The sequence below is a fragment of the Lynx rufus genome, unplaced genomic scaffold (assembly GCF_022079265.1).
Source record: "Lynx rufus isolate CCGP_SWC_20201006 ecotype Redwood Valley unplaced genomic scaffold, mLynRuf1.p SCAF_8, whole genome shotgun sequence".
In the NCBI taxonomy this organism is placed as follows: Eukaryota; Metazoa; Chordata; class Mammalia; order Carnivora; family Felidae; genus Lynx; species Lynx rufus.
In genome coordinates this window covers 12,363,595-12,391,056 of record NW_025814896.1, presented here as the reverse complement: position 1 = coordinate 12,391,056, position 27,462 = coordinate 12,363,595, and the positions used below count along the sequence as shown (strand labels likewise).

Sequence of the window (27,462 nt, the reverse complement as noted above, 5' to 3'; positions counted from 1 at the left end):
TATATGCTTATAGAGGAGTGGATGTGGAGGATGTTCTTGCTAGAAGTTCTCTTGATGTGTCCTAAGACCTAAAAGCTATCATTTAGTGACCATCTGCCATGTACCAGACGTTCTGTGCACGGAGCATGGTCTCCTTAAATTCACTACACCCTGTGAGCGAGGTAGTTAGCCCCATTTTGCAGATAAAGAAGCCAAGGGAGTAACTTTCCAGAGTTACACTGTTGGGAATTCAGGTTTTTGAAACCAGGGTCTACCTGAACCCATACTCTGACAGACTGTGCTGTGGAAGTGCTACTGGAGAGATGGAAGCTCAAAGGGACCGAAGGGATGAGTTAGCTCTTTGTTGCAAAAACCAGCTTTTACCCTGTAGAACAGAGGTTCTCATCCTTTCTCAATCATAGGTTCCTTTGATAATGAGAGTGAAGGGATCCCCCTTAACAAAATTGTATGTTTGTACTCTGTCCTATATAATTTCAAGGAGTATACACCTCCCCACCACCAGCTCAGAAATTTTAATAGTTACCAGTAGCACATACCCTTGAGATTAAAAGTGTGTTCGAAGCTATTCACTTAGACTGCACCTAACAGTCACCAGCAGAGGGTTTCATTCTAGTAAATAATGGCACACATGCATGATGGAGTAGGGTTCAGGCTCCTCATATGTATATGCTTACAGAAAGGTCCCCAAGCTAAGTTGTTGGGTTAAAAAAAGCCAAGTGCAGAGCTGCGTACTTTTTTTTAAGAGTTACATACATTGCATATGTAGAGCTTACCTCTGGGAGGACTCATGAAGCTGTTAACAGGGTTGCCTCTGGGGAAGCAAACTTCAAGTTATGCTCTTATACAACAACAACAAAAAATTCTTTTTACTGTAAGTACAGAGGACTCACCAGCTAAATAAAAACTCCGTACCACAGAAACCAGACTGGCCTCCTCGTAGGCAGTGGCTCCATCCCCATCCTCATGGTCTCAGGCTGCCTGAGCTGTTTCTAGAAGTTGACAAACATGGACCACTGATTTTCTCAATCATCATTTTTATTAATTGGCTTTATAGGCTAAAGTGCATAGTAAAGACAAAAAAGGAAATGCATACATAGGAAAAGGATATTTTTCTCACCAACATTAGAAAGACCTGAGATGCCTAAGTGTCTGTTCTAGGAACACTGGACTGAGGGAATATGTATGCAGGCAGCAGCAGGCCTGGGGGCTGGCTTCTGGCAGGGGTCTGGGGCCTGCAGAAGCTGCTGGCATGCTAACCCTGCCCAGGCAAAAGCTGTAGTAGTGTTGGGACAAAAGGTCACACTTTGGATAGGTGCTGCTGGTTTAGTTCCATTCAGGGCCTTGGGGAACCAGCACTGCTACTGAACTCCTGCAGGCAAAGAAACCACCATTCCAAAGTGCCAGTCACAGGAGAGGGTATGAGGGATCACTCCTTAGTCAGCCTGGGCCTGCTGCAGAGCCCCCAGCTGTGGGGAGTCGCACTTTCCCACTCTGTGAATATGTAACTGGGTCAGGGTTAGTCACGGAAGTCTTTGTCTTATCACATGCCTCCATCTCCGGGAGTGAGGATGCCCCAGGAGGAGAGTGGGAGGGATTTTTGTGCTCCTTGAAAGGATAAGCAGTTCATAAACAACTCCTCTGGGCCTCTGTTTATTGGAATTAAAGTTAGTCTACAAGTTAGGGCCTGGCAATTAGAATGAGTCTGCTTCACTTGAGTTCATACTCTGTGCCCCCGGAGCACTGCAGAAAAAATATCTGAGTCAGGACCCAGAGATACCAGTAGGTAGCCCTAGGTGGAAGCCCCAAACATGCTCCAGAGAGCCTGTCCACTAACTTGCAGGAGAAAAAAAGAAGGTATCTGTTAACTTTGCTCTCAGTTCTGGAGGTAAAGTGCTTATTCTAGCGCAGGGGAAATCTAGAAACAAACGTGGGCAATCCCTAAAAGTGGATCCTTAAATAGGTACTAAGACTAAAGGACAATAATAAAAAACAAACTTCGGTTCCTTCGTAAGGGAGCCGATCCCAGCCAGGTGGTGGCTAGGCACAAGGCAGCGGTGCACCATCTTCCTACATCATCCTCCGGATCTCCTCAAAGTTCATCAAGTTGTTGGCCGTGTCAGACCAGGCAGGGTGCTGGGCTCCATCCATCTCAGAAGCAAGCTGATTGCTCCTTTCCAGAGTATGATTTATGCCCCCGATCACCTCCTTGCAGTCAGGACATGTGCCCCTCTGCATGGCTCCCCCACAATCGCTAATCACGTAGATGTGACCATTGGGGCACTTGAACCAGTGGCCCCGAGGATAACCCATAGCATTGACTATCTGCACTCGTTCTTCCTCTGAGATGCCCAGGCCAGAGCAGGGAAGAATGGTTTTCAGAGCTTCCATCTTTTTCTGCACAAACTTTTCATCCTCCTGGGTGAACTTACATGTTCTCTCGAGGATCTTCCGGACACTGTAGACCTCTTCTGCTGTGCTACCTCTCAGCTTCCCCTCTGCTATCTTGCAGCGGGACAGGAGGTTCACCAGGTATGTGAGCCTCTGGATTTCACTCTGGAGGTCATCTAATTCCTGGCTGGTAAAGCTCAAACGCTTCTTGGCTAGCCAGTCATGGACCTGCTCTAGTCGACTCCTCACTCTCTCTTGTTCTAAGACATGCACCTTTTTCAGAGAGTCTGACAGGCCAGCCAAGCGGTCGTAGAAGCTGATGTAATTCTCAACAAGGCCCAGGTCCTTCACTGACAGATTCTTCTGGGCCAGCTTCTCCTTTAACATCAAAAAGTCTGTAGGAAGCAGCTGGTGGAGGAGGCTCTTGCTCTCCAGGAGGGCCCTAAGTCGTTCCTGGCTGGTTGCAATTTCCCCTGCTGAGCCCTGAATCTTTTCCTTGACGATTTCAATCTCTTCCAGCCGCCGTTTGATGCTGGTTCCATACCTCAGGTTTTTGCGGATGGGCACCTGGCAGATAGGGCACACTTTCAACTTGATGGCAACTTCATCATCTTTCTGCTCATTCATGTAGAAGTCCAGGGCTTGCACCTCAAAGATGTGGCTGCAGTCTTCTAGCTGCACAAAGCGGGCGTCAGGCTCATCTTCAAAGCCAAAGAAGATCTGGGTGACTTCTTCCTGGTGGCAGACACGGCACTTCTTGGGGCACGGTTCCCCACACAAACCGATGCAGGGGTGGCCACAGGCCAGCAGCTTAGTACAAGGCACGTAGCATGGGGGTCGGTCGCAGGGCTCGGAGCAGAGTTTGGTGCACTGGTAGTGCTGGCAGCGCCAGACACAGGGCTCTACGCAGGGGCTGCACAGTTCCCCACACTTCTTCTTGCACTGGCTGTGGACACAGCGGTTCTGACAGGTCCGTTGGCAGGGTGGGCACTCGCCGATGCACGGCTCCTGGCACTTGTGTGAGCAGATGAGCAGGCGCTTGCAGGGCTGCTGACAGCGCTCATGAAAGCGCCCTTCGAAGCAGCTGTGGCAGGTCCCAGGACAAGGATGCCCACAGTCCAAGATCGTGCCACACTTGGTGGTGCACTTGACTGGCAGGTCATACACGAGGTCTTCCACATTACCACATTTCACCTGCTGGCTGTGCCCACACTTGAGTTTTACGGTGACCATTTCTGAGCAAAACCGCACACAGTCTTCACCACAGGGATGGCTACATCTGTGCCCACATTTCAGAACCCTGGGGCAAGGTTCTTGGCAGCAAAAATCTGACTCAGGCATGGAACAAGGAACCATTTGTTCGTGACCGCACCGAGGAATGATTTTGCGCACCTTCACCTGACAAGGCTGACACTCCTGGAAGCAAACAAGAGGGCACCGGTGCCCGTCTTGACAGATAACCTTCTGGCATGGCTTCATGCATTGGAACTCCTTGTGTGAGGAATCATAGGGGTGGCAGGCACGGGTGCAGACATGTCCACAGCCCAGCCGGAACTCACAGGGTAGGCTGCAGCCTCCTTCGGGCACTTTTTGGAAATCAGAAGCTTTGGATACTAAGGTGTGGGTATCAGGATGGTTCTGGCAGCACAGCTGGAGTGTGCGGCCTATTTGATTGTTCTCTCGAAGGGTATGGATGATCTTGCTCCACAAGGGCACCTTGGCTAGCATCTGCATGTTTCCGATGCAGTACATACCCTTCTTGGCACGGGACAAGGCCACACAGATGCGGTTGGATATCTGGAGAAAACCCACCTTGCCCTCCTGGTTGCTCCGCACTAATGAGAGGAGGATGATGTCATTCTCTTCCCCTTGGTATTTGTCAACTACGTGGACCTTGACGCCAGCAAATGTCTTGGCTGGCATGAGTTTGCGCAGGCAGAATAGCTGCCCCGTGTAGGTGGTGAGGATGGTGATCTGGGAGGGGAGGTACTCCTGGCACAGGAAGTACTTGCACAATTCTACCACAAAGCGAGCCTCATGCTGGTTCTGGTGGCTTTTGCCTTCTTGGATTTCCTGTTCAGGAAAGTTGTGTTCTACAAAGAAAAGGTTGGAAGCGACCCCCTAGAAAGGAAAAGAAATGGTGTGTCAGAAGGTTCACTCATGCAGTTCTTCCTATTTTCAGATGTACTGGCCACTGACCCTATTCCGGGGAGAGACTTAGCGAGGCTTTTTGTATACTTTGTACCATAATCTTTAATTCTGGTGTCAGTCACTACTGTGTGTTTTCTTTTGGGACCATGGCAAGTAGGAAAATGGATACAGAATTTGTCTATTTTAACTTTTAATACATTTAATATTATAATTTCCAACAGCCATCCATAATCCAACTATTACGGTTCAGCAAACAGGCAGAAGTTATGATGTTGAGTGAGCAGCTAACTTACAAGCACTCCACTGTGCTGATTGCTTTACACACATTATCTCCCTCAAGACAATAATGTAACGAGGCAGTACCCATTATTCTCACTGTACAGAAGATCAGGACATTCAGAATTGGTGTATCACTTGCTAAACAGTTACACAGCTGCAGAGCTGGGATTCAAAACCCACGTCTGTATCTCTCAACTTCTACACCATTTCTACTTAGTGACGAGCTTTTAAAAAAGTTGGCTCTAGATCCTCCTGAAAACTCTTTTTCATCCTAAGGTAATGCAGCCTCCTTGGTTGTTGATACATCACAGAAAGATCAAATAGGACAGACTCACCTTTATCTTCTCATATTTGAGAACAGAGGGATGATTCTCCAGATCCTGGTAAATGTAGGGGGTCAAAAGCCGGGCAATTTCAGGGCGCATGCGGTGCTGAAATAAGACATACAGGTCATTAGAAACATGGGCAGAAAGAGAGTGCCTGGCTGGCTCAAGTTGGTATAGTGTGTGACTCTTGATCTCAGGGTTGTGAGTTCAAGCCTCACATAGGGTGTAGAGCCTACTTAGAAAAGAAAGAAACATGGGCAGAGAATAAAGGGACAGTTTTCTAAAGACTAGGTTGCTGGTGGAAAATCTGGAGGTAATGTGAAAGAATAAGGAGAAAAGAGCAGGCTGTAAACAGCTCTTTCACCCAACGCAAACTCAGCTCATCTTGTGGTATTTTAAAACAGAAAAGAAAAAAAGTCTAACAGTCATTGAATTACTAAGCCAGTTTTATTTTTTATTTGCAAAAAAAATTTTTTTAATGTTTTTATTTATTTTTGAAGGAGAGAGAGAGCATGAGTGGGGGAGGAGCAGAGAGGGAGATACAAAATCCGAAGCAGGCTCCAGGGTCTGAGCTAGCAGCACAGAGCCCAATGCGGGGTTCGAACTCACGAACTGAAATCATGACCTGAGCCGAAGTCGGACGCTTAACCAACTGAGCCATCCAGGCGCCCCTAAGCCAGTTTTATTTTTATGAGACCTTTCTTGCTGGCAACTGGCAGGCTCCCAGGAGACTTCTCCTGAACATGTGGTATGTAATAAGAGAGGTCCAGCTTCTTACCTGGTAATTTAGACGGACGAAGGGAATGTTTACTTTCACCAGTCGTTCAAAGAGGGACACCTCAAGGTTGAAATTCTTGGCTAGATCATACACATTGGCGCTGGGACGCAGCTGAGAAAACAAACATGTTTGAGGACTCTCTACTGACTTATTTTATCCATCTAATCATATACTCACTTAACCACCAACCTACCCATCAAATGTTTTTCAAGTGCCTTCTATATGCCAGGCACTGCTCTAGGTACTGACAGGCTAAGGATAAAGAGTGACAAGGACATGAAGGCAAGAAAATAAGGGTGATGTGATGGAGTGTCCAGGAGTGGTGGTTCCTTAAATAGGCCTCCCTAAAGAGTGACACCTGAGTTGATGCCAGCATGGAGGAAGTTCCCTATCATCTGAAAAGCAAGGTATGAGGGAGCAGGAAGGAGGGCAGGTGGTGGGAACACAGTGAGCAAATGATGGTGATATGAGAAGTCAGAGAAGCAGGCTGAACCTGAGAATATTTGCCTCTCTAGGCTACTTTAAGAAGCTTGATTTTTGTATTAAGTTAATGGGAAACCACTGGAGGGTTTTAAGCTATACAGTGTCATGATCTGACTTACTTTTTTAAAAAACATTCACTTTGGCCCCTTTACAAAGAATAGATTAGAGGACGGCAAAAATCAAAGTAGGGGAACAAGAAGGAGGCTGTTTTAATAGTCCACTTGAAAGGTCATTATGAAATGAATGATACTATCTCTCAAATATACCCGATATCTAAGAGCACCTGCTCTTAGATTGAATGTGGGAGGTGAGGGAAAGAATCACAGAGAGCTACTAATAAGTTTGAGGACTGTGAAGCAGAGAGGCCAGGGTCTTCTGTCTGAGTGCAACCCTCCAAGAGCCCTCTCTCTTCATCTTCCAGGGGCACCTGCCCTACCTGCTGGTGGTCCCCAATCAGAATGAGGTGCTGGCAAGCTTTGCTCAATGTAGCAATGGTGTGGGCCTCAAGGACTTCAGCAGCCTCTTCCACAATGACAATCCGAGGCTCTACCTTCTGCAGGATCTGACGGTATTTGGCAGCACCTGGAGTCAAGAGAGAAGAGGCTCCTCTAAGCTGATGCACTGGAGGCTGGAATCTGAGTCTGTGAAAACTGAGTCCTCATATCCATCCAGGGCTGTGGTGGCCACTGAATGAGATTAAGTGCTAATGAGTGGTCTCCAGACCACCAACACCCATGTTGGTCATTGTCAGGTTATCGAATGCAGCAGGGACAAGTGGGTGCATTTCATCATGAGTTCCCTAAACATAACTCACTTTCAATAGCTTTTCATGGCCTTTCCCTCTAACCTCCTAAAGAAGCTTCTCTTTACCTATCCTAGATAATCTGATAAGAGCTTGGCACCAGGAGTGAATGGCTGGATCTGGTAAACTTCCCCATGCTTTCTTACCTGTGGTTGTCATTCCTACAACCTGGGCATCTTTCAGGATGTGCAGGTCTTCCTGGAGCCTCAGCTCAGCCATTCTCTCTGCTGACGTGCGGTACTGGCGCTCATAGTTGAGGATTTTTCGGCGGGTGTCGGCCTGGTACATCTGTAGCCACAGCCTGGAGAATGTGAAGAACCAGAGAAAGAAGATGTGTGCCCTTTAAGATGGTGGAGGAACCCCCTGCAGTGTGTATGAGGTGGAACCGAGACCCTTGAGGAGCTTACGGGCCACAGAGGGAGAGGAAGGAGAGACCTAGGTTTGCAGGGAACCAAGATTCCAAAATGCCCAACAAAAAGAAGTACAGAGAGATGTACATAGGTGGCTAGGAGCTAAGGAGGAGAGTAGAATAAAGAATACGGGTTAATTATTGAGAAGAGAGTAAGGTACTTCAAAAGCTTCAAGAATTTCTCACAAATTCTCCTTGGCACATCTCTGAGTCCCCTTCCCTAATTCTCCAGTCTCGTTTTACAAGTAAAGCAGACCACATCACTACTCTGCTACAGAATGTTCCAAGAGCTTTTCGGTACTTTTTGAAAAGTGGCTTTTGATAATCCTGGCTCCTCACCTTTGCCCCATGAGTCCCTGCAGTTAGGCCCCTCCCACCTCTCTGACCTCACTTTCCATTTCTCTGAGCCACAGCTATGCTGGCTGCCTTCTTTCAATTTCTCAAATAGACATACTCCTTTCCACATCAAGGCCTTTATGTATGTGGTCCCCATAATTTCATCTGCTCCCCATTCCCTGCTGGTCTTGCTAATGTCTACTAATCCTTCACATCTTGCCTTGTCACTTTCCTGGATACCTCAGACCAGCTCAAATCCCGTGTTCTTATTCTTAGCACTCATTGTTCTTTTATTTCTTAGCGGTTATGCCCATTTGTTAACTTTTTATTTGTGGAATTAACTAATTTGTCTCCCTGGATAAACTCTACACTCCATTTAAAGGTAGAGCCAAGTGTCTATTTTATCCCATGTCTGCACCCCTAGCACTCAGTTCACTGGGGGTATGCAACCCATCATTAGTTAACACTGTTGAAGGTTGGGGTGGAGGGATGGGGGGTTATGTTGCAGGAACAGAAAAGGAACCCTTTGGGGTAATCACATGCACTGGTTGGGGGTTGGGGGGAGGAGGCAATGGGCATAATACCTATATAGCTGCCAGCGAGAATTCAGGTCCAGCTGCCAAACATCTTGGATTTCACTGGCCTCAGCCTCAGTCATGGTGTTGAGTTTGCGAAGTTCAACCTTCACTTTCTTTTTCATTTTCTTTTTCTGGCTGCGCTGAGTCTGTGGACATCATTAACAGCCAGGGTTACCATCTGAGCAGAAATTGGCTCAGTTCTAAGACCAAGGTCGAGACCAGAGCACATTAAAAAGGGGCTGCCACCTCGGAAGAACTTCCTTGAATGTCTCAAACTCTTCCAACACGTATCCATTGCAAAGTGGCTAAATGGGGGCTCTGGATCCAGTCTGCCTGGGTTCAAAGCCCCATCTACCTCTAGAGTAAGTTACTCAACCTTTATGTACCTCAGCATCGCCTGCTACAAAATGAGGAATAATAACAATACATCTTTGCAGGGTTGCTGACTTGACTAAAGGAATAAATACATGAAAGCACTTAGAATAGTACTGACACTTGTTATCACTGAATGTCCTTTGACAACATTCTATTTCTCATTCCTAAAACATGTTATGAAAAGTAGTACAGGTAGGTCTTTCTTGTTAAACGCTGTACAGGGCCTGCTAAGATGGTCTTAATGCCATCATATCGAGACAGTACCTTTCATAAGAGGGTGAAAGGCACCAGTTAGGAGAAAGTGCTCTCCCCTGGCTCTGTCACTAAGGACTGGCATGAAAGATGGATGTCACAATGTTATGAACCTCCCCTTAGTTCCAAACCAAACCAATCAACTCCCCCTGAGGCCACGTGGCAGAGAGATGCCCAACCCATAATTCCAAGTATTAGGATCAGATTTGAACTAGAAGATCAAGTTAAAAGTTAGCAGACCAGGGAAAATTGCATCCAAAGTTGACTTTGAAAGTCTCTTAAATCATGAGTTTAGAAAATGCTATTTTGAGTATCCAGTACTCTACCATCATAGTAATGAATGGTAAATTTGGAGGACCACTTGGTTCTACCAAAGGAATGACCAGAGGGAAAGTCTGGGCATTCACATTATTCTGGCTTTAAGAGAAATATCAAATTCCAGGGTGAATAAAGGATGAGTACTCCCTCCAGCCTGTAAGGCTTGCTTCATTCTGCTTTACTTGAATTCTCTAAAATCTTAATGTATTTTTCATAGATTCATTCGTACTTGAGAAGATAATATCCATGAAAGCATCAAGCACTGAGACTGTAAGTGTTTGATCTGACCCATATGTGGTGCATTTTTCTGAAAGTTCAAGAGAAGCCATTTGGCCACCTGCTTCCTGTTTTTCTAAGTTGGAATTTCTTGCCAGCGCCCCTTTGAAGGGTCATAATTTTTATACTCTTGGGAACTGGACCCATCTTATACCATAGTGAGGACAAGGTGAATACCTTGTGAGGACAAGGTGAATACGCTGCTATAACAGAAATGGGTGAAAATAAGGGGCTGCAGTTCTAGTCAGAACAGATGTTCTCAGGCCTGTTTCAGGAGAGTTTAACCCCCACCATCTGGCAGTAATAACTGAACTCCCATTTCCCATTCTGTCAGGGCTTCCAGAGGCCATGAGGAAGTGAGCTTACCTCCCACTCTCCTCCAGTTTGCTCCTGACCAGCTGCTGTCCCGGGGCCATAGTTATCGAGCCTCATGGCCAGAAGCACTTTAGCCAACTCCTGGACTGCCCCATTCTCTTCCTTCTTCCGCCGACGAAGTCTAACCACCTCTTCCTCCTCAATCACCCGGTCTGCTTGAATTAGGTCAGCCTCCTCGGCAATCTCAATCAGTGAACCCTCCTCTTCTCCTTCTTCTTCCTCCTCCTCCCCTTCTGCCTGGGCTAAGAGGAAAGCAGGCAAGACAGGGGTGAAACTCTTGAAGCCAAAGAATGGAAGGGGACACTTATAAGAACTTAGATGTACGAAAACATTCTCAAGGGGTTTAAGTGGTTACTTCTAGCAGGGGAAACTGGGAGAAATGAGTGTTAGGGGAGGGAGACTTAGGTTTCCTTATATACTTTTTTGTTATATTTTTAAATATCATATAAACATATCCCCTTTTTTTTTTTTAATTTTTTTTTTTCAACGTTTATTTATTTTTGGGACAGAGAGAGACAGAGCATGAACGGGGGAGGGGCAGAGAGAGAGGGAGACACAGAACCGGAAACAGACTCCAGGCTCCGAGCCATCAGCCCAGAGCCCGACGCGGGGCTCGAACTCACGGACCGCGAGATCGTGACCTGGCTGAAGTCGGACGCTTAACCGACTGCGCCACCCAGGCGCCCCAACATATCCCTTTTTAAGAAAGGTTTCACTTATGTCAAATACACAAAGGAAGATATATGATGTAAATGGGCAATTTAAAGGATAATAAAAATACATAAAATGAACATCCAGGGTTGCCTCAGTGGCTCAGCTGGTTAAGCACCCGACTTTGGTTCAGGTCATGATCTTACAGTTTGTGGGTTTGAGCCCTGTGTTGGGCGCTGTGCTGACAGCTCAGAACCTGGAGCCTGCTTCAGATTCTGTGTCTCCTCTCTGCCCCCACTCCCGTCCCCGCTCATGCCCTCTCTCTAAAATAAAAACATTGGGGCGCCTGGGTGGCACAGTCGGTTGAGCGTCCGACTTCAGCCAGGTCACGATCTCGCGGTCCATGAGTTCGAGCCCCGCGTCAGGCTCTGGGCTGATGGCTCGGAGCCTGGAGCCTGTTTCCGATTCTGTGTCTCCCTCTCTCTCTGCCCCTCCCCCGTTCATGCTCTGTCTCTCTCTGTCCCAAAAATAAATAAAAACGTTGAGAAAAAAAATTAAAAAAAAAATAAAATAAAATAAAAACATTAAGAAAAAAAAAAATGAACAACTAGGTACGTCCCACCCAATTTAAGGAGAAAATCCCCAATTTCTTGAAGACACTTGTGGGCCTGTCTAACCTGAATTTTGTATTGCTCATTCCCTTCCCTAGCTTTTTGAAATAACCTTACTGTATACATAATGCATACACATCTCTAAACAGCACACATCTAATTTTGGCTTTTTTTTTCATTTCTAGAGCTCTACATAAATGGAATATTATAATGTATTTTCCTACACCTTGCTTTTTCATTCAGCCTGTTTTTGAGATTCATGTTGCCATATATGCTGTAATTCATTCCTTTTCACTGTTGTACAGTATTTCATGATCTGAATGGACAGTAACTGATCCATGTGCTGTACAAATATTGATGAATATTTGAGTTTTCTATTTTTCTATTATTTGAAAGTGGTGTACCAATTAATATCCCCGCTAGCAGTGTATCATAGTTCCTACTGCTCCACCTTCTTGTCAATATAGCAAACTTGAAAATGTTTGGCAATCCGATGTGTAAGAGCATCTCATTGTGGTTTTATTAGCTCTTTTCTAATGAGTCCTTTCCATATGTTTATTGACCATTACAATTTCCTATTTTGTGATGTGCTTGTTAAGTGTCTTTTATTTACTTTACTATCAAGCTATTGTCTTTCTCTAATTGATTACAGCTCTTTATATATTCTAGGTATTACTTTCAAGTTTTAGTCTCCGGTCTTTACCATTTTCCACCTTAAGATGTGATTCTTGGTAGACATGCACTCTTACCTGTATTTTCAGGTCCTGCTGGAGCAACACTTTGGGTGAAAGAACCGACACCCAGGCCCAGCCACTCCAGCATCATGGAATGCTTCCAGCCCTGGAAGCAAATCCATTCACTATCCTGAGGAAGGAATTAATTATCAGTCATGAGAATTCCATGACAACCAGTGTAAAGGAAAGGTTTCTGAGAAGGATCAAAAGTAGTTCTCTTAAAATTCAGAGGCTGCAAGCTGGCAACCCTTGGGCAACGGGATCATTAAATACGACTTGTAGAGAATTTTAAAAATAAAAATTTCTGCTCTTGACAAAATCAGGATCTATGGCAGCAATGAGCCTGCATCTGAGATGGCAACAAATGGCTAAGAGTGGGTTGCTACCATTTCTTTTCCAGTCTGCCAAGTCCTCTCTACTTTCCAATGTCTCACACCCAGCTTGCTTTAGTCATTTATAGATTGACTGACTGACCCCTTCAGGCTTCTGGGTAACCCTAGAAATCACCAACTCAATGATAACAGAGCTACCATTTCAATGGGTTCCTGGCCAACCACTTTACAGGAATTGTGTCAGTTACTACTTAGAACATCCTTCGAACGCAGGCATTATTACCCGTTTGACTGTTGAGAGACTGCTGAGAGACTGTTGACTGTTGGGGATCATACTGGCCATGGCACACAGTCTATGTGACCTGAGGTCACTAAGGTCACTAAACCTGACTTCCAGGCTCTCTATATGGGCTGGGTTGCCTTAAGATTTTGCTTTATAGAACAATCTCTTATAGCACACTAATTAAGTGGTTTATAAATACTAACTTGTTTATCCAAATAATAGTCCTATACCAATTACATTGATCTGTTACAAACTGCCATTTCTGCAAGTCAAACTTATAAATATTAGCAATTTCATATGGTTCAACTTAATGTTATTATTATCCCCACTCTATAAAAAAGGAAGCAGGCACAGAACAATTAAGTAACTTGCCAAGTGCAAAATCAGAATTCACATCCAGCATGCTAACTCCAGAGTCTTGCTCTTGACTAGTATACTCAGCACCTCTCCTCATGAAAAGGGACTTCTCACATTATGGCAGCATCAGATTATCCTAACAGCTAATGCTTCGCATTGTTGCTTCTGCTAGAGACTGCTTCCAAGTACTGAGGCAAGAGAAATGCTTACAGCCCCCAGGATGACCCCTACCTGTACTGGTCCATTCATCAGGCTTTTCCAATGCTGGGGGGAGATGTACTTCTCCAGGTGCTGTTCCCGTAGTACACCACGCATGGTACACTCCAGGGTCTGGGCCCCTTCATGCAGCTCTTGCTCTGACTCCTTCATTTGTGTCACAATCTGCCAAGAACAGAGGGAAAGAAATGATAAGCAAGTGAGATCATCCCCTAAACTCAGTTTCTGCCATGAGAGAAAACAAAGCTAAAACAGGAACAGCAAGAAGAGAGAAGAAATAAATAGACCAGTCAAAAAAGTCTTAATTTAAATAATCTTAAAACTGAAGGGTTACTATCTAAAATGTCTAACAGACTCCTACCAACGAGTAAGAAAAAGGAACAAATAACACAACAGAAAAACAGGCTAAGGATACTGTTGTGGAGACTACTTCTCTTCTTCTTGGTAATAGGGACTCAGAGTTTTGCTTGGGTACACTGCTGCCCAGCTAGAAGATGACATTACGCTGGCCAATGGGCTGTAAATAGGGCTGTTGGTGGTTTGCGGGGGGAGTAGCCTTAAAAGGTCCTGGCAGGGGCTGGGAGGGGTGGTATGCTCCTTTCTGCCCTTTTTCCATCTTGATTTTGAGGGCAAAGGTCACACCATGGGATTAACAGATGGAATGCTGGAAGGAACTGAGTCCTTCACCACTTTGTGGAGCACCTATTTCCTCTGGACTGCCTACCCAGAAAGCCACTGCTACCTAGTCTATTTCTACCATGAACTATCTCAGATATCCAAAGCTGGGACTCACACTCATGTAGGCCCTTCGGAGGTGCATGGGGAGGTTGCGACGGAATTCCCGCTTGTTCCTCAGCTCCCTCAGGGTGAACTGCTTCAGGATTTCACTGTTGCTCCTTCCACCTACCCGCACGATGCTGGTCTTTTGACACTTGTAGATGCCTATGGAGCAAAGTGGAGCATAGCAGAGGTGAGAGGAGCTATGCTGGATTCCTTCAGGTGAGAGGTGTCTGTGTTTTGGATGTTATCTCAGCTGGTTCCTTAGGGAACAAACTGGTACCTACAGGAATCCACCCTATTAATGACCAAAAAGTCCTCAGAGATGATATGACCTGCAGAGCAGTAAAATGTGTACTTAAGAACACAGGCTTTATTTTTTTGAGAGAGTGAGCGAGAGCAAGCTGGGGAGAGGGACAGAAGGAGAGAGAAAGAATCTCAAGCAGGTCTCACATTCAGCACGGAGCCCAATGCAGGGCTCGATCTCACAACCGTGAGACCATGACCTGAGCTGAAATCAAGAGCTCAACCAATGGAACCACCCAGGCACCTCAGAACATAGGTTTAGAATCAGATATCTGGGAACCCAAACCTTGACTTCACCACTATTGCTATGTAAACTGGGGCAAGTTTCTAAACTTGAGGCTTCAGTTCTTCATCTGTGATTTGAAAGTTAAGCACTTAGTAAATGTTCTGTTATTCACTCTACAGGTATTTACCAACTGGTCACTATGTGCCAGGCATGTGCTAGGTTAAGATATAGCAGGTAAAGCACAGACTCTATTCCTAATTTGTTCTCAGGTCTCACACTCTGGCACAGAAGATACACGTTAAACAATTTCTCATAATAGCAATAAGTACAGTAAGTACTGTAAGTACATGATGCTGTAAATATATAAGAGGGCAACTTACCTAGTTTGGGTGGGGTAATCTAATATTTAAACTGAGACTCCAAGAATAAAAAATATTTAATCTGGGTGAAAGGAAGATATGGAAAATAATATTCAAGGAAAAGGAAAAACATATATTTATTCATTCATTAATACAATTAGTATTTTTTTGAGTGTTAGAATCCATAAATATAGCAAGAAAAAGGACCAACCCACACAGTGTTTATGGTCTAGGGTAGAAACTCATACAATAAATTGTTACATACGTATTAAGTCTCTGAAGAAAAAATACAAAAGGAGGCTTAACTTTGTCTGGGGGCAACTGGAAAAATACACCTGAAGAGAGATTTAAGGGGAGATCTAAAGAATGAGTTGGAGTCAACCAGGCTAGATGACAGATGAAGTCAAGATGCAGAGAGAAAAAGTGTCTTCTAGAGATGGGGGAACAGCATGGCCCAAGGGAGAAGCTGGAGGAATTCAAGGAACTGCAGACAATCAGTGTTGTTGGAGTTAGGAAGAACAAGGGAAGAGGAAGGAGATAAGGTTCAGAGTTGGGTGGAGCAGACCAGACAGAGCCTGCAGGTCATGGATAGGACTACAGGTTTAGTTCAAATAGCAATAAAATTTAAGCTACCGAAGTTGGTGATGGTTCAACTATAAATGTCTTGATAGAGAACAATTTTGCCTAGAATTACCTTCCAGAAACTGGTCCAAAGCATGATTAGTATAACATACAACCAAGATGGGGAATTTCTGGACGCTAATTTGCCAGACAGGCTCATTGGTTAGAAGTGCCTGAACGATTTTTAGACCAACGTAGGTTTTGCCTAAAAAAGAAAGAAAAAGGAGAGTTAAAAAAAAAATAAAGACTTTCTAGAAGGAGTAATTAATTACTTACAGCAAATTATTATTAAAAAAAATCTGAAGTCATACACTGAGATGGTTTAAAAATCCAAGAAGCACAAATGAGTATTTTCAAGTGTCCCTGCTCTTCTCCCAGTCATCCAGTTCCTCTCTGGGAAGCAAACCAGTATTACCAGTTTCTCGTGTAACTTTCCAGAGTTAGTCATTCTATGCAAATGCAAACAAAAAATAAATATAGTCTTTCTCTAGCCTTCCCTTTTTTTTTCAATGCAAATAGCTGCAGACTATTTTCACTACTCTACATCTTGCTTTTTCACCTAATGTACCTTGGAGATAGCTATCAGCACATAAAAAGAATCCCTTCTGGTTTTTGCAGCTTTAAGATATTTTTTCACAACTGTAAGGTATTTTTTAGCCAGTTGTTTACTGTCTACTTGCTAACTCTCATCTAGCAAATTATTTAGAAATGCTTTCAATATACCACAGACTTGCCTTTGTGAAAGGAGGGAAAAACTCAGAGAAATCAACATTCAAGTTAGAGTTATGGGCTCATTAGTAAATGGCCAATAATTAATTAATTATGTCTACAAATAGCTAAATCCTTACACTGTGTCAGGCTGAGAAGTTAGCCACTGTTTTCAAAAAATCAAAGGTGAGTGAGGTAGCAATACAAGAAAATCAAAGATTTCAGTATAGCAAGATAAATAACAACAATTTCTTCCTTCCTTTTTTCCCTTCATTTGGGCTTTTTTTTTTTTTTTTTAAATGAAATAAGCTCCACACCCAACATGGGATTTGAACTCACGACCCTGAGAGCAAGAATCTTGTGCTCCACAGGGGTGCCTGGATGGCTTAGTCACCTTTTTCCCCTTCAAGTAAGTATTGAGTGCCTAACAGGTGTCAGGCACTGGGTTAGATGCAAGAAATACCATAGTGAGCATAACAACTATGGTTCTTATTTTCCTGGAACTTACAGACTTGTAGAAGAGAAAGATAATTAATCACAGAAACAAATGTAAAATCATAAATGTGGGAAATGAGAAATACCCAGTACCAAAAAACCCATAAAACTGGGATTCTGGCCTAGTCAGAGGTTAGAAGAGACTTCTCTGGGGAAGTGAAAACTGAGTTAAGAGTGGGCAAGAAGGAACAGGGATAGGGTTGGGAGGTTTCTGCCATATTCCAGGCTAAGGCTTGACTTCAGTGGGAGACGGGAGATAAATAGGCAGACAGGGGAGAAGTTTCAGAGGTAACATTGACTGGAACTTGATAATGGTTTGGCTAGGGTGGGGAACAGAAAAGGAAAATTAGGTTTCTAGTTGCAGGACTGGATGAATAAGGATACCTCAGAAGGAAAGAAAATCTTTATAATTTAATATTTACTTTGTCTCCTTCCTTCCCCTTAGAATAGATACTTTTTGGGATTCCCACCTCAAAAAGGACCCCCTTTACTACTTCCCCCTCATATTCACCAGTTCCTCCCTAGTAAGCATTTATGTGTGTGGCTTAAGCTAGCCTGAAATTATTACTACACTTGGAACTAATGAGTCCTAATTCAAGTGATAACATTAAGGGAAATTAACTGCAACATGTAGATTTTGAATATACAAAAAGCTCCTCCAAAGCAGTAAGAAGTCATTCAAAAAGAACCCAATCCACAGAAGTAGTAATATAAATAGCCAATAAACTGACAAAAGGATATTTAATTTCATTCTTTTAAAAAAAAAAATTTTTTTTTTTTTTTTTTTTTTTTTTAAGAGAGAAAGAGCAAGAGACTACGAGTGGGTAAGAGGGGCAGAGGGAGAGAGAAAGAATCTTAAGCAGGGCTTAAGGAGCTTCAGGCAGGGCTCCATCACACGACCCTGGGGGATCATGACGTGAGCTGAAATGAAGAATTGGATGCTTAGAGCGCCTGTGTGGCTCAGTTGGTTATGCAACTGACTTCGGCTCAGATCATTGGTCTCACGGTTCATGAGTTTGAACCCCACGCTGGGCTCTGCACTGACAGCTCAGAGCCTGGAGCCTGCAGCCCGCTTTGGATTCTGTGTCTCCCTCACTCTGTCTCTCTCAAAAGTAAAGAAACGTTAAAAAGAAAAAAAAAATGTTGGATGCTCAACTGACTGAGCCACCCAGGTGCCCTTTTAATCTCATTCTTAATGAAAAAAATACAAATTAACCCCCGTGATATACATTTCCAGGGAGTGATTTGGCAATATCTATTAAAATTACACAGTTATATATTCTTTGATCAGGTTAGGAAATTTCTCTTCTGCATATGTTTTGTTTGTATATGAAATGATTCACAAACAAGGCTATTCACTGAAATATTGTTTGTACTAATAAATCTTTCCACACGGGACTGGTTAAAGACGTTATTCCACTGTATGGAATATTATGCAATCATAAACAAGAGTTACTACTTATGTACCAATATGAAAGGAACACCAAGATATTTTCTAAATAAATGGACCAAGCAACATGTACAAGATGATTTCTAGCGTAATGGGTTAAAAAAAAAAGTAAGGGGTGGGGTGCCTGGCTAGCTCAGTCAGTGGAGCACACAACTCCTGGTCTTGGGGTTGTGGGTTCAAACAAGCCCATGTTGGGTAGAGAGATTACTTAAAAATAAAATCTTAAAAAAAACAAACAAAAAGAGGGGTGCCTGGGTGGCTCAGTTGGTTAAGTGTCTGACTTCAACTCAGGTCATGATCTCACAGTTCCTGAGTTCAAGCCCCACATTGGGTTCTCTGCTGTCAGCACAGAGGTCACTTCAGATCCTCTGTCCCTCGCTCTTCCCTGCCCTCCCCCGTTCTCTGTCAAAATAAACTTTAAAAAATTTACAATAAATAAATAGAAAGAAAATCACAAAGTACAATAAATATATTCAATTCAAGCATTTGCTTGAATATTTATAGAATACCTCTGGAAGGATCAACAGGAAGATAACATTGTTTTAGGGAAAGGAACTGAGTGGAATGGTGGGAAGAGAGATTTAAAAAAATTTTTTGAACCATTTTTACTAAAACATAAAAAATAATGGTTCAAAATTTTTAACCTCACAGATCAGCAAAACCTGCTGATCAGCAAAAAACATTGAGATAACACACAACAATACTGGAGAAGATATAAGGAAATGGGAACACTAGTTCATTCTTGGTGAGAGTGTAAACTGGTACATCCTTTTTTTCTTTTTTAAGCCTTGAAAGCATCTCTTTAATTATGCATATTTTTCCATTATATAGGTGTTTCTTATCAGAAAAAAGTTTCCATTCAGTTACATAACTTTTTTTTTTTTAACGTTTATTTTTGAGAGAGAGTGAGCCAGCAAATGGAGAAAAGGCAGAGAGAGAGGGAGACAGAATCTGAAGGAGGCTGTAGGCTCTGAGCAGTCAGCACAGAGCCCGACGTTGGGCTTGAACTCACAAACGTTAGATCCTGACCTGAGCCAAAGTCGGAAGCTTAATAACTGAGCCACTCAGGTGTCCCAGGTTATGTAACTTTTTATTGTGAGTTGCTATTACTTTATCAGTGTTTTTTATTTTTCTAAAGATTTTAAGTAAACTCTACACCCAAAATGGGGCTCGAACTCAGAACCCTGAAATCAAGGGTCACGTGCTCTACTAACTGAGCCAGCCAGTCAATAGCCCTATTAGTGTTTTTTAAAGAGCTCTTTCCAGTGTTTTTTTTGCATGTGTGTGTATCCTTTATGGAGGATAATTTAGCAGTACACACTATAACTATTAATGTGAATTCCCACTTTAGGAAATAATAAGAATACCTAAAGATAAACACATATCAGATACATAGATATATAGATGATGGACACTTACCAAAGCACTCTCTGTAATGACAAAACAAACAAACAGACAAACAAAAAACATCATGGTACACTCACTCCTTACAGTGAATGCAGGCATAGTAAAAACAGTGAGACACATTTCTAAATGTGACTGGAGTGTAACGAATGTAAAAAATGTCTGTAACATATTATAAAAATAACTGACCATTTATGTTATTGAAAGAAAAAAGTACGAGTGCATGTATGTAAACATAAGAATACAGACACAGAGATAGATCAATGGTCACCTTTGAGAACATCTGGAAAGATACACATCAAACAACAGCAATTATCACCACGAAGTAGGATTAGAGTGGCATATGGGGATGAGGGTGCAGAGAGGCATATTTCCATGAGAAGTATGGTGTAGTAGTTACAAGAGGCAGGACTCTATAGAGTCAGTGCCTGAGTTCAAGTCCTAGGTCTATCACTTACCACCTTTATGAACTTCAACATATTATTCAACCTCTTTGTCTTAGTTTTTCATCTGTAAAATAGAATGGTTTCTACTTCACAGAGCTGTTGTGAGGATGCAATCAGTAGACACAACACTACTAGCAAGTAGTAAAATGCTACTTGGCACACAGTGCTAATATTATGTTATTTGATATTATTTAATTTAAAGTAATATAAAATTAAATAAAAATTAACATAGCCTTTGATGAAGCAAAGGTCATGCATCTTCCTAAATTTGACCCCTCAGCAGTCTTCTCTAACCTAGTGACTTTTATTACCATGCATACCAATGAACAGCTACTTTGTAAGTAGGTTTGATGCCCATTTCAGGAGAATGTTTCTAATCAAGACACTCCAGAAACCTAGAGACAAGCCTCCCTTGCCTATCTCATAGGGAAGAGGTCACGTGATCTGAAAAATTCTCTTACCTGTTCCAGGAGGTCCTTGAATAATAGCCAGTTCCCTTGTGAGAGCAAACTGCAAGGCTTCCATTTGGGAGTCATCCAGCTTCAGGGCTTCTTTTGAGGGCCACTGGCTAGGGTCTAAGACATTCACTCTGGGATATCTTAAGCCTTCGGCATTCCTCAGAGAATCCTCAGTGGCTGAGGGATTCTTCATTAAGGGAGTGAAATCATATCTGCCCCCCATTAGCAAGTACCTTGGCTCCCTCACGTAAGAGTCACATTCCACAATGTTCCTCTGGAAGGGGACATCCTCCTCCTGGACCTCCTGAAGTCCTTCCAGGACATGCCTATAGGCCTCAAAGTATGCAGTTGTCTCCACCATAAGGAAAGAGTCAGAGGGCTGGACCTCCGCTAGCAGCTGTTGGCTCTGCTCATTGAAAGAGAGCTGGACAATTCCTCGGCAGAGATCTTCCTGCTCCCGATTAGACACGGTGGCAAAAAGAAATGTTTCAAAGTTGTCCTTGGACATGCACACCAAAGATCCATAGAGCAACCGCTTGGAATTCTGCCAGCGAACAAACTTCAGTGGTTTTGTGTCAAACTGCACCTTGTAGACAATGCCTGATGAGGAACACACGGGGGTGATAATCCTGGTATCGAAGTAGATTCGAATGTCATCAAATTTTCTCTTCCTGAGGCCTTGGTCTTCAAAGCTTTGGAGAAGTTCCAAAATGCCTTCACGTAGGGGTCTAACAAAATCTTCTCTCAGGAGTCGGAAGTGGGTATCTAGATAGATAGCAGTGCTGTCGTATTTTCCGGTAATGATGTTGGGACGAAGGAATGGCCTCTCATCCAAGTGCACTTCATTGTAAGTAGGGTAAATGGGCATGGTCCTGTAGCTCTCAACATGGTCCTCTGCCTCAGGCTGCACTAGAGTGTAGGTATCCACCCTTAAAGTGCCCTCTCGCCTCTTTTCCTGCAGATGTTCGATGATGGTCTGCACCTTTTCCAGGTTCTTCTCTGTCTCCTCTTCTATGTCAACCCCAGAGGCTCTCAAAGCGTTAAGAGAAGCTGGCAGGAGGGAAATGAGCATGGAAGTTTCCTGCACAGAGCTGGCGGGGAAGACACTTACAAGGTCCTGGAGGAGAGAGATGATGTTGCTAATATGTTCTGGATACTGGTTTCGAATGTCCGGGATGGGTTCAGTGACCATTCCTACCACATAAGTTGGTAGGCAGACTTTGAGGAATTTGGAGTTCTTCAGTATGCCCAGGACATGGAGAACACTCTGGCGGTCCATTTTGGAACTGCAAGCCTTCCTAAGAACCTGGCAGATGAGCTCAAGGAAGTTGGATTTCATAAAAGAATGAGACAGGAGCTCTTTTAGCCCTAAACTTGTGGCAAGAGTGATGACCACCTCAGAAGGGTCTTTCTGCAGAAGACTTTCTAGGAATTTGTAGCCCAGTTTCTTCACTTGTTGTGGCTGTTCTGCAGGCTTCTGGTGTGGGGTTCGCCACTGCTGGAAGTTTTCATCGGACCACGGTGGTCTGTGGTTCCTTCCCTCCTGGTTGCCATTTCTCCGCCTAGCATCATTTTCCTGACCACGTCTTTGGCCTCTAGGTTCATCACTAGTGCGCCCCTCATGGTTTCTCCTTCCCTGATGTGGATTCCTGCCCATAGCCCCAAACCTTTCTTCTCTTTGCCGTACAGGAACAGCATGGTTGGTGGCCCTAGGCTGCCTTCCAGGCTGGTTAGCCCCTCCTCTGAGAGCATTCACTGGTGAGTTATTGGCCTGATTTCTAGCTCTTGGTGGTAATTCTCCATCCACAGGCCCTAAACACAATGGGAATACTGGGTAAGCACAAAAGTCAAGGTACAAGGAAATCTAACAGAACAACAAGGGACATACTCTCATTTTCCAAAACAACAAAGGAACTTAGGTTTTCTTTGCAGAGAAAAAAGACTTCCTATGAAATCATGTAATAAATGTAAAATAGATTACTGTGGTTGCAGCACATACTATGAAAACATTATTTTTTCAAAGGGTGCAAAAGGGAAAAAGAATAAACATTTGTTGGGGCGCCTGGCTCGCTCAGTCAGAAGAGCATGCAACTCTTGACCTTGGGGTTGTGAGTTCACGCCTCATGGTGGGTATAGAGATTACTTAAATACATAAACTTAAAAAAAAAAAAAAAAAGAAACATTTGTTGAGTCCCTAATCTGTGTTAGAGGATAAATACTTGGAGTATCTCATTTAATCCTTCATGAGCTGAGATTATTTCAGAGGGTCAAAAAGATCAGCTCATTGCTTCTGAGTCTTCTGCCAGTACCAAATAATAGCCAAAGCATGAATTTCAGAGCAAAACAGTCCTGATTCAAATCTTGTCCTTGCCACTTCCTCACTGTATAACCTTGAACAAGTCAAATACTTTCTTTAAGCCTAAGTATCTATGTAGGTGTAAAGACTAAACGTTTATAAGATGCTTAATAGTATACCCAACATGTAAAAAGTTCTCATTAATGTTATTACTAGTAGCACTAGAAATACTTTTCCATTGGGAATACTCTATTGATTTCCAGCCCACTGGATCTGCCACTAAACAATTATGTTACAGGCAACACAGGCATCAAGTGGGATAAAATTACAGGAGAAATGTTTCTTGAAATTTGTCCAGCATCAGATGGCAAGGGGGAAGGTGGGGTTTCCTTTACCAAGATGTTTTTGAGCTAGTTAATACATTGAGAATGAAACTGAAAAAGGAAACTCAAATTTGTTTTAGGAAACTGAAAAATGAAACTCAAGTTTTTCTCCTTTCTGAAGCACAAGTTCATCCACATAGTATTATTTACTACCAGCCCTCAGATAAGAAGTTGTTGGGGGAAGGAGGAGATATACCAAGTCCACACATGAAAGCTAACATCACCCTGTGGATGAAGCTGAACTTGTCTTCCTTAATTTGCCACAACTTTCAGAAGTAAATTTGGCCAAATTAACCAAGAGCCCACTGTCTTTCACTTTCGTTTCCTATAAAATTGATGGAGCTGACCCAACTTGGCAGAATTACTTGGAGCTTTTAAATACAAACAAAGTAAGATTGTGTACAATGATGTGAGAATAAAAATGTTATGAATGCACATCATATTCAAGATGACTGTACCATTTCATGACATTAGATGCTAAATCTATTTATGTGCACTTTTCCTTGTTTTGTACTTTGCAGAGAAAATTTTGAGGTGACAACATAAAGGAACATTTGGCAAAATATAAACCCTGTATTACTGAAGTCTAAATTTTATAAGTGTTACCTTATTTACTTTTCAAACTCTCAAAATATCAAAAGAAAGTCCTTCTAATATTTCAATCTGACCCAAAGACTTGATGTTTTGAAGAATTAAAATTGGTATTGTTTCTCATTCTTTGAATAGTCACACAGCTCATAAAATAAAATTCTACAGTTCTTCCTCATTTATTCTACAGCTAAAACTCAGATGACATGTTGTAAACTTAGGGAAAAACAGGAATCCATTTGGTTTTGTTTGAAAGTTCTAAGCAAATAGAAAAATCATAGCAGTAGAGTAATGTTTTTGGAATGAGCTTTACTTTGGTGACTAGGATTCTAGACATATGCCATTAAATTAAATACATATCCATTAGCCATGTATGGTTATTAAGAATCTTAGACATGGTTAGCCTGAATTAAGATGTGTAACTTTGAACACTGAATACCAAAAATAGGGTAAACATCGCATTAAAGTTTCTTTATACTGATAACACCTTAAAATGATAATATTTGAAGAGCGCCTGGCTGGCTCAGTCAGAAGAACAGGCGACTCTTCATGTCGGGGAGGGGGGGTGGGGGGGGTGTCATCAGTTAGAGTCCCACCTTGGGTGTAGAGATTACTTAAAAATAAAATTAAAAAAATGATAATGTTTGAGTATTTAGGGAAGTAAAAATACTGAAATTATTAAAGTACTTGACAATAAAATGTTTGTATTCAGTTACTACAATAAATGACATTATTTGGATATACTCATTTAAACACATGTTAAACAAATTACTATTAAATTTTTAAAATGGATTTCATGTGTTTCTTTTTGCTTTTTTAAAAATGTTTATTTATTTATGTTTGAGAGAGCAATAGCATGAGTAGGGAAGGGGCAGAGAGAGAGGGAGACAGAGACTCCCAAGCAGGCTCCATGATGTCAGCACAAGGCCAGATGCGGGGCTTGAACTCACAAACCACAGGATCATGATCCAAGCCAAAACCAAGAGTTGGGACACTTAACCAACTGAGCCACCCAGGCACCCCCATCTTTTTACTTTTTTAAATGATACTACTAGAAAATGAAAAATTACATTTCTGGCTTGCATTATGTTTCTTTTGGGTAGTACTGCTCTAAAAATTATTTCCAATTCAGACACCTTATCACTGTCTTTGTTAATATGAACTATACCCATTCATCAGCTCTTAGGAAAAGGAGAGGGTTGTCTATTTTTCAGTCATTCATGCTGTGGCTAAGGAATAAGCCATTCTTTACTTGAGAGGCTGTTAGTCTTAGGCGGGTCTGCTCATTCACAGGAATTCAATTTCCTTCCCATTAAGTAGAAAATCTTGCTCACCTCTGTGGTTAGTATAGGGATTTCTTGGCCTGGCCTCCAAACAAGGTCTTCTGTCCTCCATGTCTAAGTTACCTGAATTCCTCCACGCTCAGGTTATTTTCGGTTATCTGGAAATCTGCACAGATTGAGAGAGATCAAGGCCCCTGAAACACAGCAGCTAGCAGAAAAATACCCAAAACAGCATCAAGCCAATCCTCCTGCTTCCACATCTTAATGATTTGTAAACTAACAGTTAAACACAGATTTAATCACAGGCACAAGTGTTCAACTCTGTGAATGCCCAGTATGATATAAAATGTTAAATTCACCATTTAGGTGATTTCAAATTCCTCCCTCCCTCTCATCCTTGCACTTCGTTGGGGCAGAGGGAGTGTCATCAATTCCCATTCAGAACAACTGTTTGGTTTATGTCTTTAGCCAAGTTACTTAATCGGTTGCTAGGTTTCATTTTCCTCTCCCACGAAGCAGACAAATATTGTTGCCAGGGAAGAAAGAAGTACATTTTTGTTAATCCAAAAACCATGTATTCACCATGCCATCCAACAGTTATGCTGTACAGAACTCTATAGCTTACAGTATTCTACAGTTTGTAAATAATTAGTGAGCAGTTATCCCTTATCCTATCGTTTGGAATGCAGCCAAACTGATTAAGCCCTCTGTTCTACTGAACCAAAGAGAAAAAATTACATATTTCAATAACCAGAGGCTTAGCATCTACAGAATGCTGTTTCCCCAGGACCAGCTAGAAATCTGCAGTTTTTTCCTTCTCCTTTCTTCTTAAAGATTTTTGACAGTGATCCTGTAAGAGGAAGAGGAAGCCCCTTTAAGGGAACTTCTCAATGCAACTCATACATATCATATGAGCCGAGGCTAGGGAATGAGTGGGTGACTCAGAGTCCCCAGCAAAGGGATTTTTGAGACTGTCCCTGTAACTGACTTTTAAAATATTCATAGTTGGAAACTGTGAATAGATTTGGCATTATATGAGGAGTAGCTTTTATCCTCTTCAGAAAAAGGAGTCCTTTTCCTTCCTGCCGGGAATATTTTGGGTGAATCTCTTCTCTCATCTTATCAAACCCAGCTCTCAAGTGCATTCAGTATTTTGGGTGTGTGTGTGTGTGTGTGTTTTAATTAAAAAAAAAAATTCTGAGGAGAAAATGCCTTCTCCTCTGGTTGAAAAATACTAAAATAGAAACTCAAATTTTCTGAAAAGGGGTAAAAGAAATGGGAAAAAAGAAAAAGGGAGGAGCAGAGAGAACAGGAAATGCTACGAAAAAAAGCAGACTAAAGTGAGTTTCTTTGGGAATCAAGGCCTAAAAGGGCAGGAAGAAGAAAATCAGTGATGGTCAAGGTGGTAGAGGGGTCATATCAGAGAAGGGTAATGGGGGGGTTAGGAGGGGGGATGGAGGAGGCTGAAACCAGAGGCCGGAGGTGGGTTATCAGGGGGATTCTCCAGGGTCCCCAGAGGATAGAAGGAGGGACGGAGGGGTCACCGGCAACCAGGAGCCCAGGAGTTTCTGATGGAGATATTATGGGGTCGGGGGAGGTTAGGGTTAGGACCGGGAAGTGGCTAGGCTGGGGCAGAAATGGCAGGGAGGTAGGGGGGCTTCAAGAAGGTCTGGCTGAGCCCCGATGGGGGGGGGGGGGGAGGCCGGTGTTGGAAATGGGGATGAGGAACCCAGGTGCTGAGGGTGAAGGAGGCGGTGGCCGGGGAGGACACAGGAAGACGAAGAGGGCGGCCGGGGCAGAAAATGAGGGCAGACATGGGGGTGGGAGGCGGAACTAGCTGATGGGGCCGGAGGCAGAGGTGGCGACGGGGGCGCCGAGGGGGTGGTGGGGCTCTGAGGGACGCACGTGGGGCTCTGAGGTGGGTGATGGGGCGGCGTCCTGAGGGGGCGGCGGGGATGCTGAGGCAGGTAGGGAGCACTAGGGGCTGAGGAGGCGGCGGGGACGCTGAGGCGGGCGCCGGGGCTCGTGGCGGCAGATGTAGTGGCGGGGCGGCGCGGGCGCCGGGGCTCGCGGCGGGCAGAAGCAGGTTCGGGGCCGGGGCGCGGGACGGGGGGGGGGGGGTCACTCACCCGGCTCCGGCGCTTCTTCTCGCAGCCACCGCCGCCGCCGCGACTGGTGCTCGGACTCCGGCCCAGGCTGGTCCGCGGCCCCGCCCGGCGCCGCGCACTTTCGGTTTCCTTTCCCCCCGCAGACACTGGGCGGGGCGAGGGGCCGAGAGGAGGGGAGGAGGAAGAGGGGAAACAGTGGAGTTGAGCGGGGGGGGGGGGGGGGGAGGAGGAGGAGGAAGAGAAG

At 43.6% G+C, this 27,462-nt stretch overlaps 1 protein-coding gene across 1 annotated transcript; it reads right to left on the bottom strand.

Moving 5' to 3' along the window:
* Positions 1-1,014: 1,014 nt before the first annotated feature.
* Positions 1,015-27,406, bottom strand: ZNFX1 (zinc finger NFX1-type containing 1). The gene is made up of 14 exons (XM_047068964.1): positions 27,240-27,406; positions 25,162-25,276; positions 20,564-22,372; positions 15,673-15,804; positions 14,104-14,252; positions 13,326-13,475; positions 12,138-12,252; positions 10,118-10,368; positions 8,537-8,676; positions 7,354-7,508; positions 6,842-6,987; positions 5,923-6,033; positions 5,154-5,249; positions 1,015-4,509 (listed from the first exon to the last, which is right to left on the bottom strand). Exons 2-14 carry the CDS (start codon positions 25,220-25,222, stop codon positions 2,068-2,070), a joined length of 5,757 nt encoding a protein of 1,918 aa, XP_046924920.1. The 5' UTR covers positions 25,223-25,276; positions 27,240-27,406; the 3' UTR covers positions 1,015-2,067.
* Between the last annotated feature and the right edge of the window lie 56 nt (positions 27,407-27,462).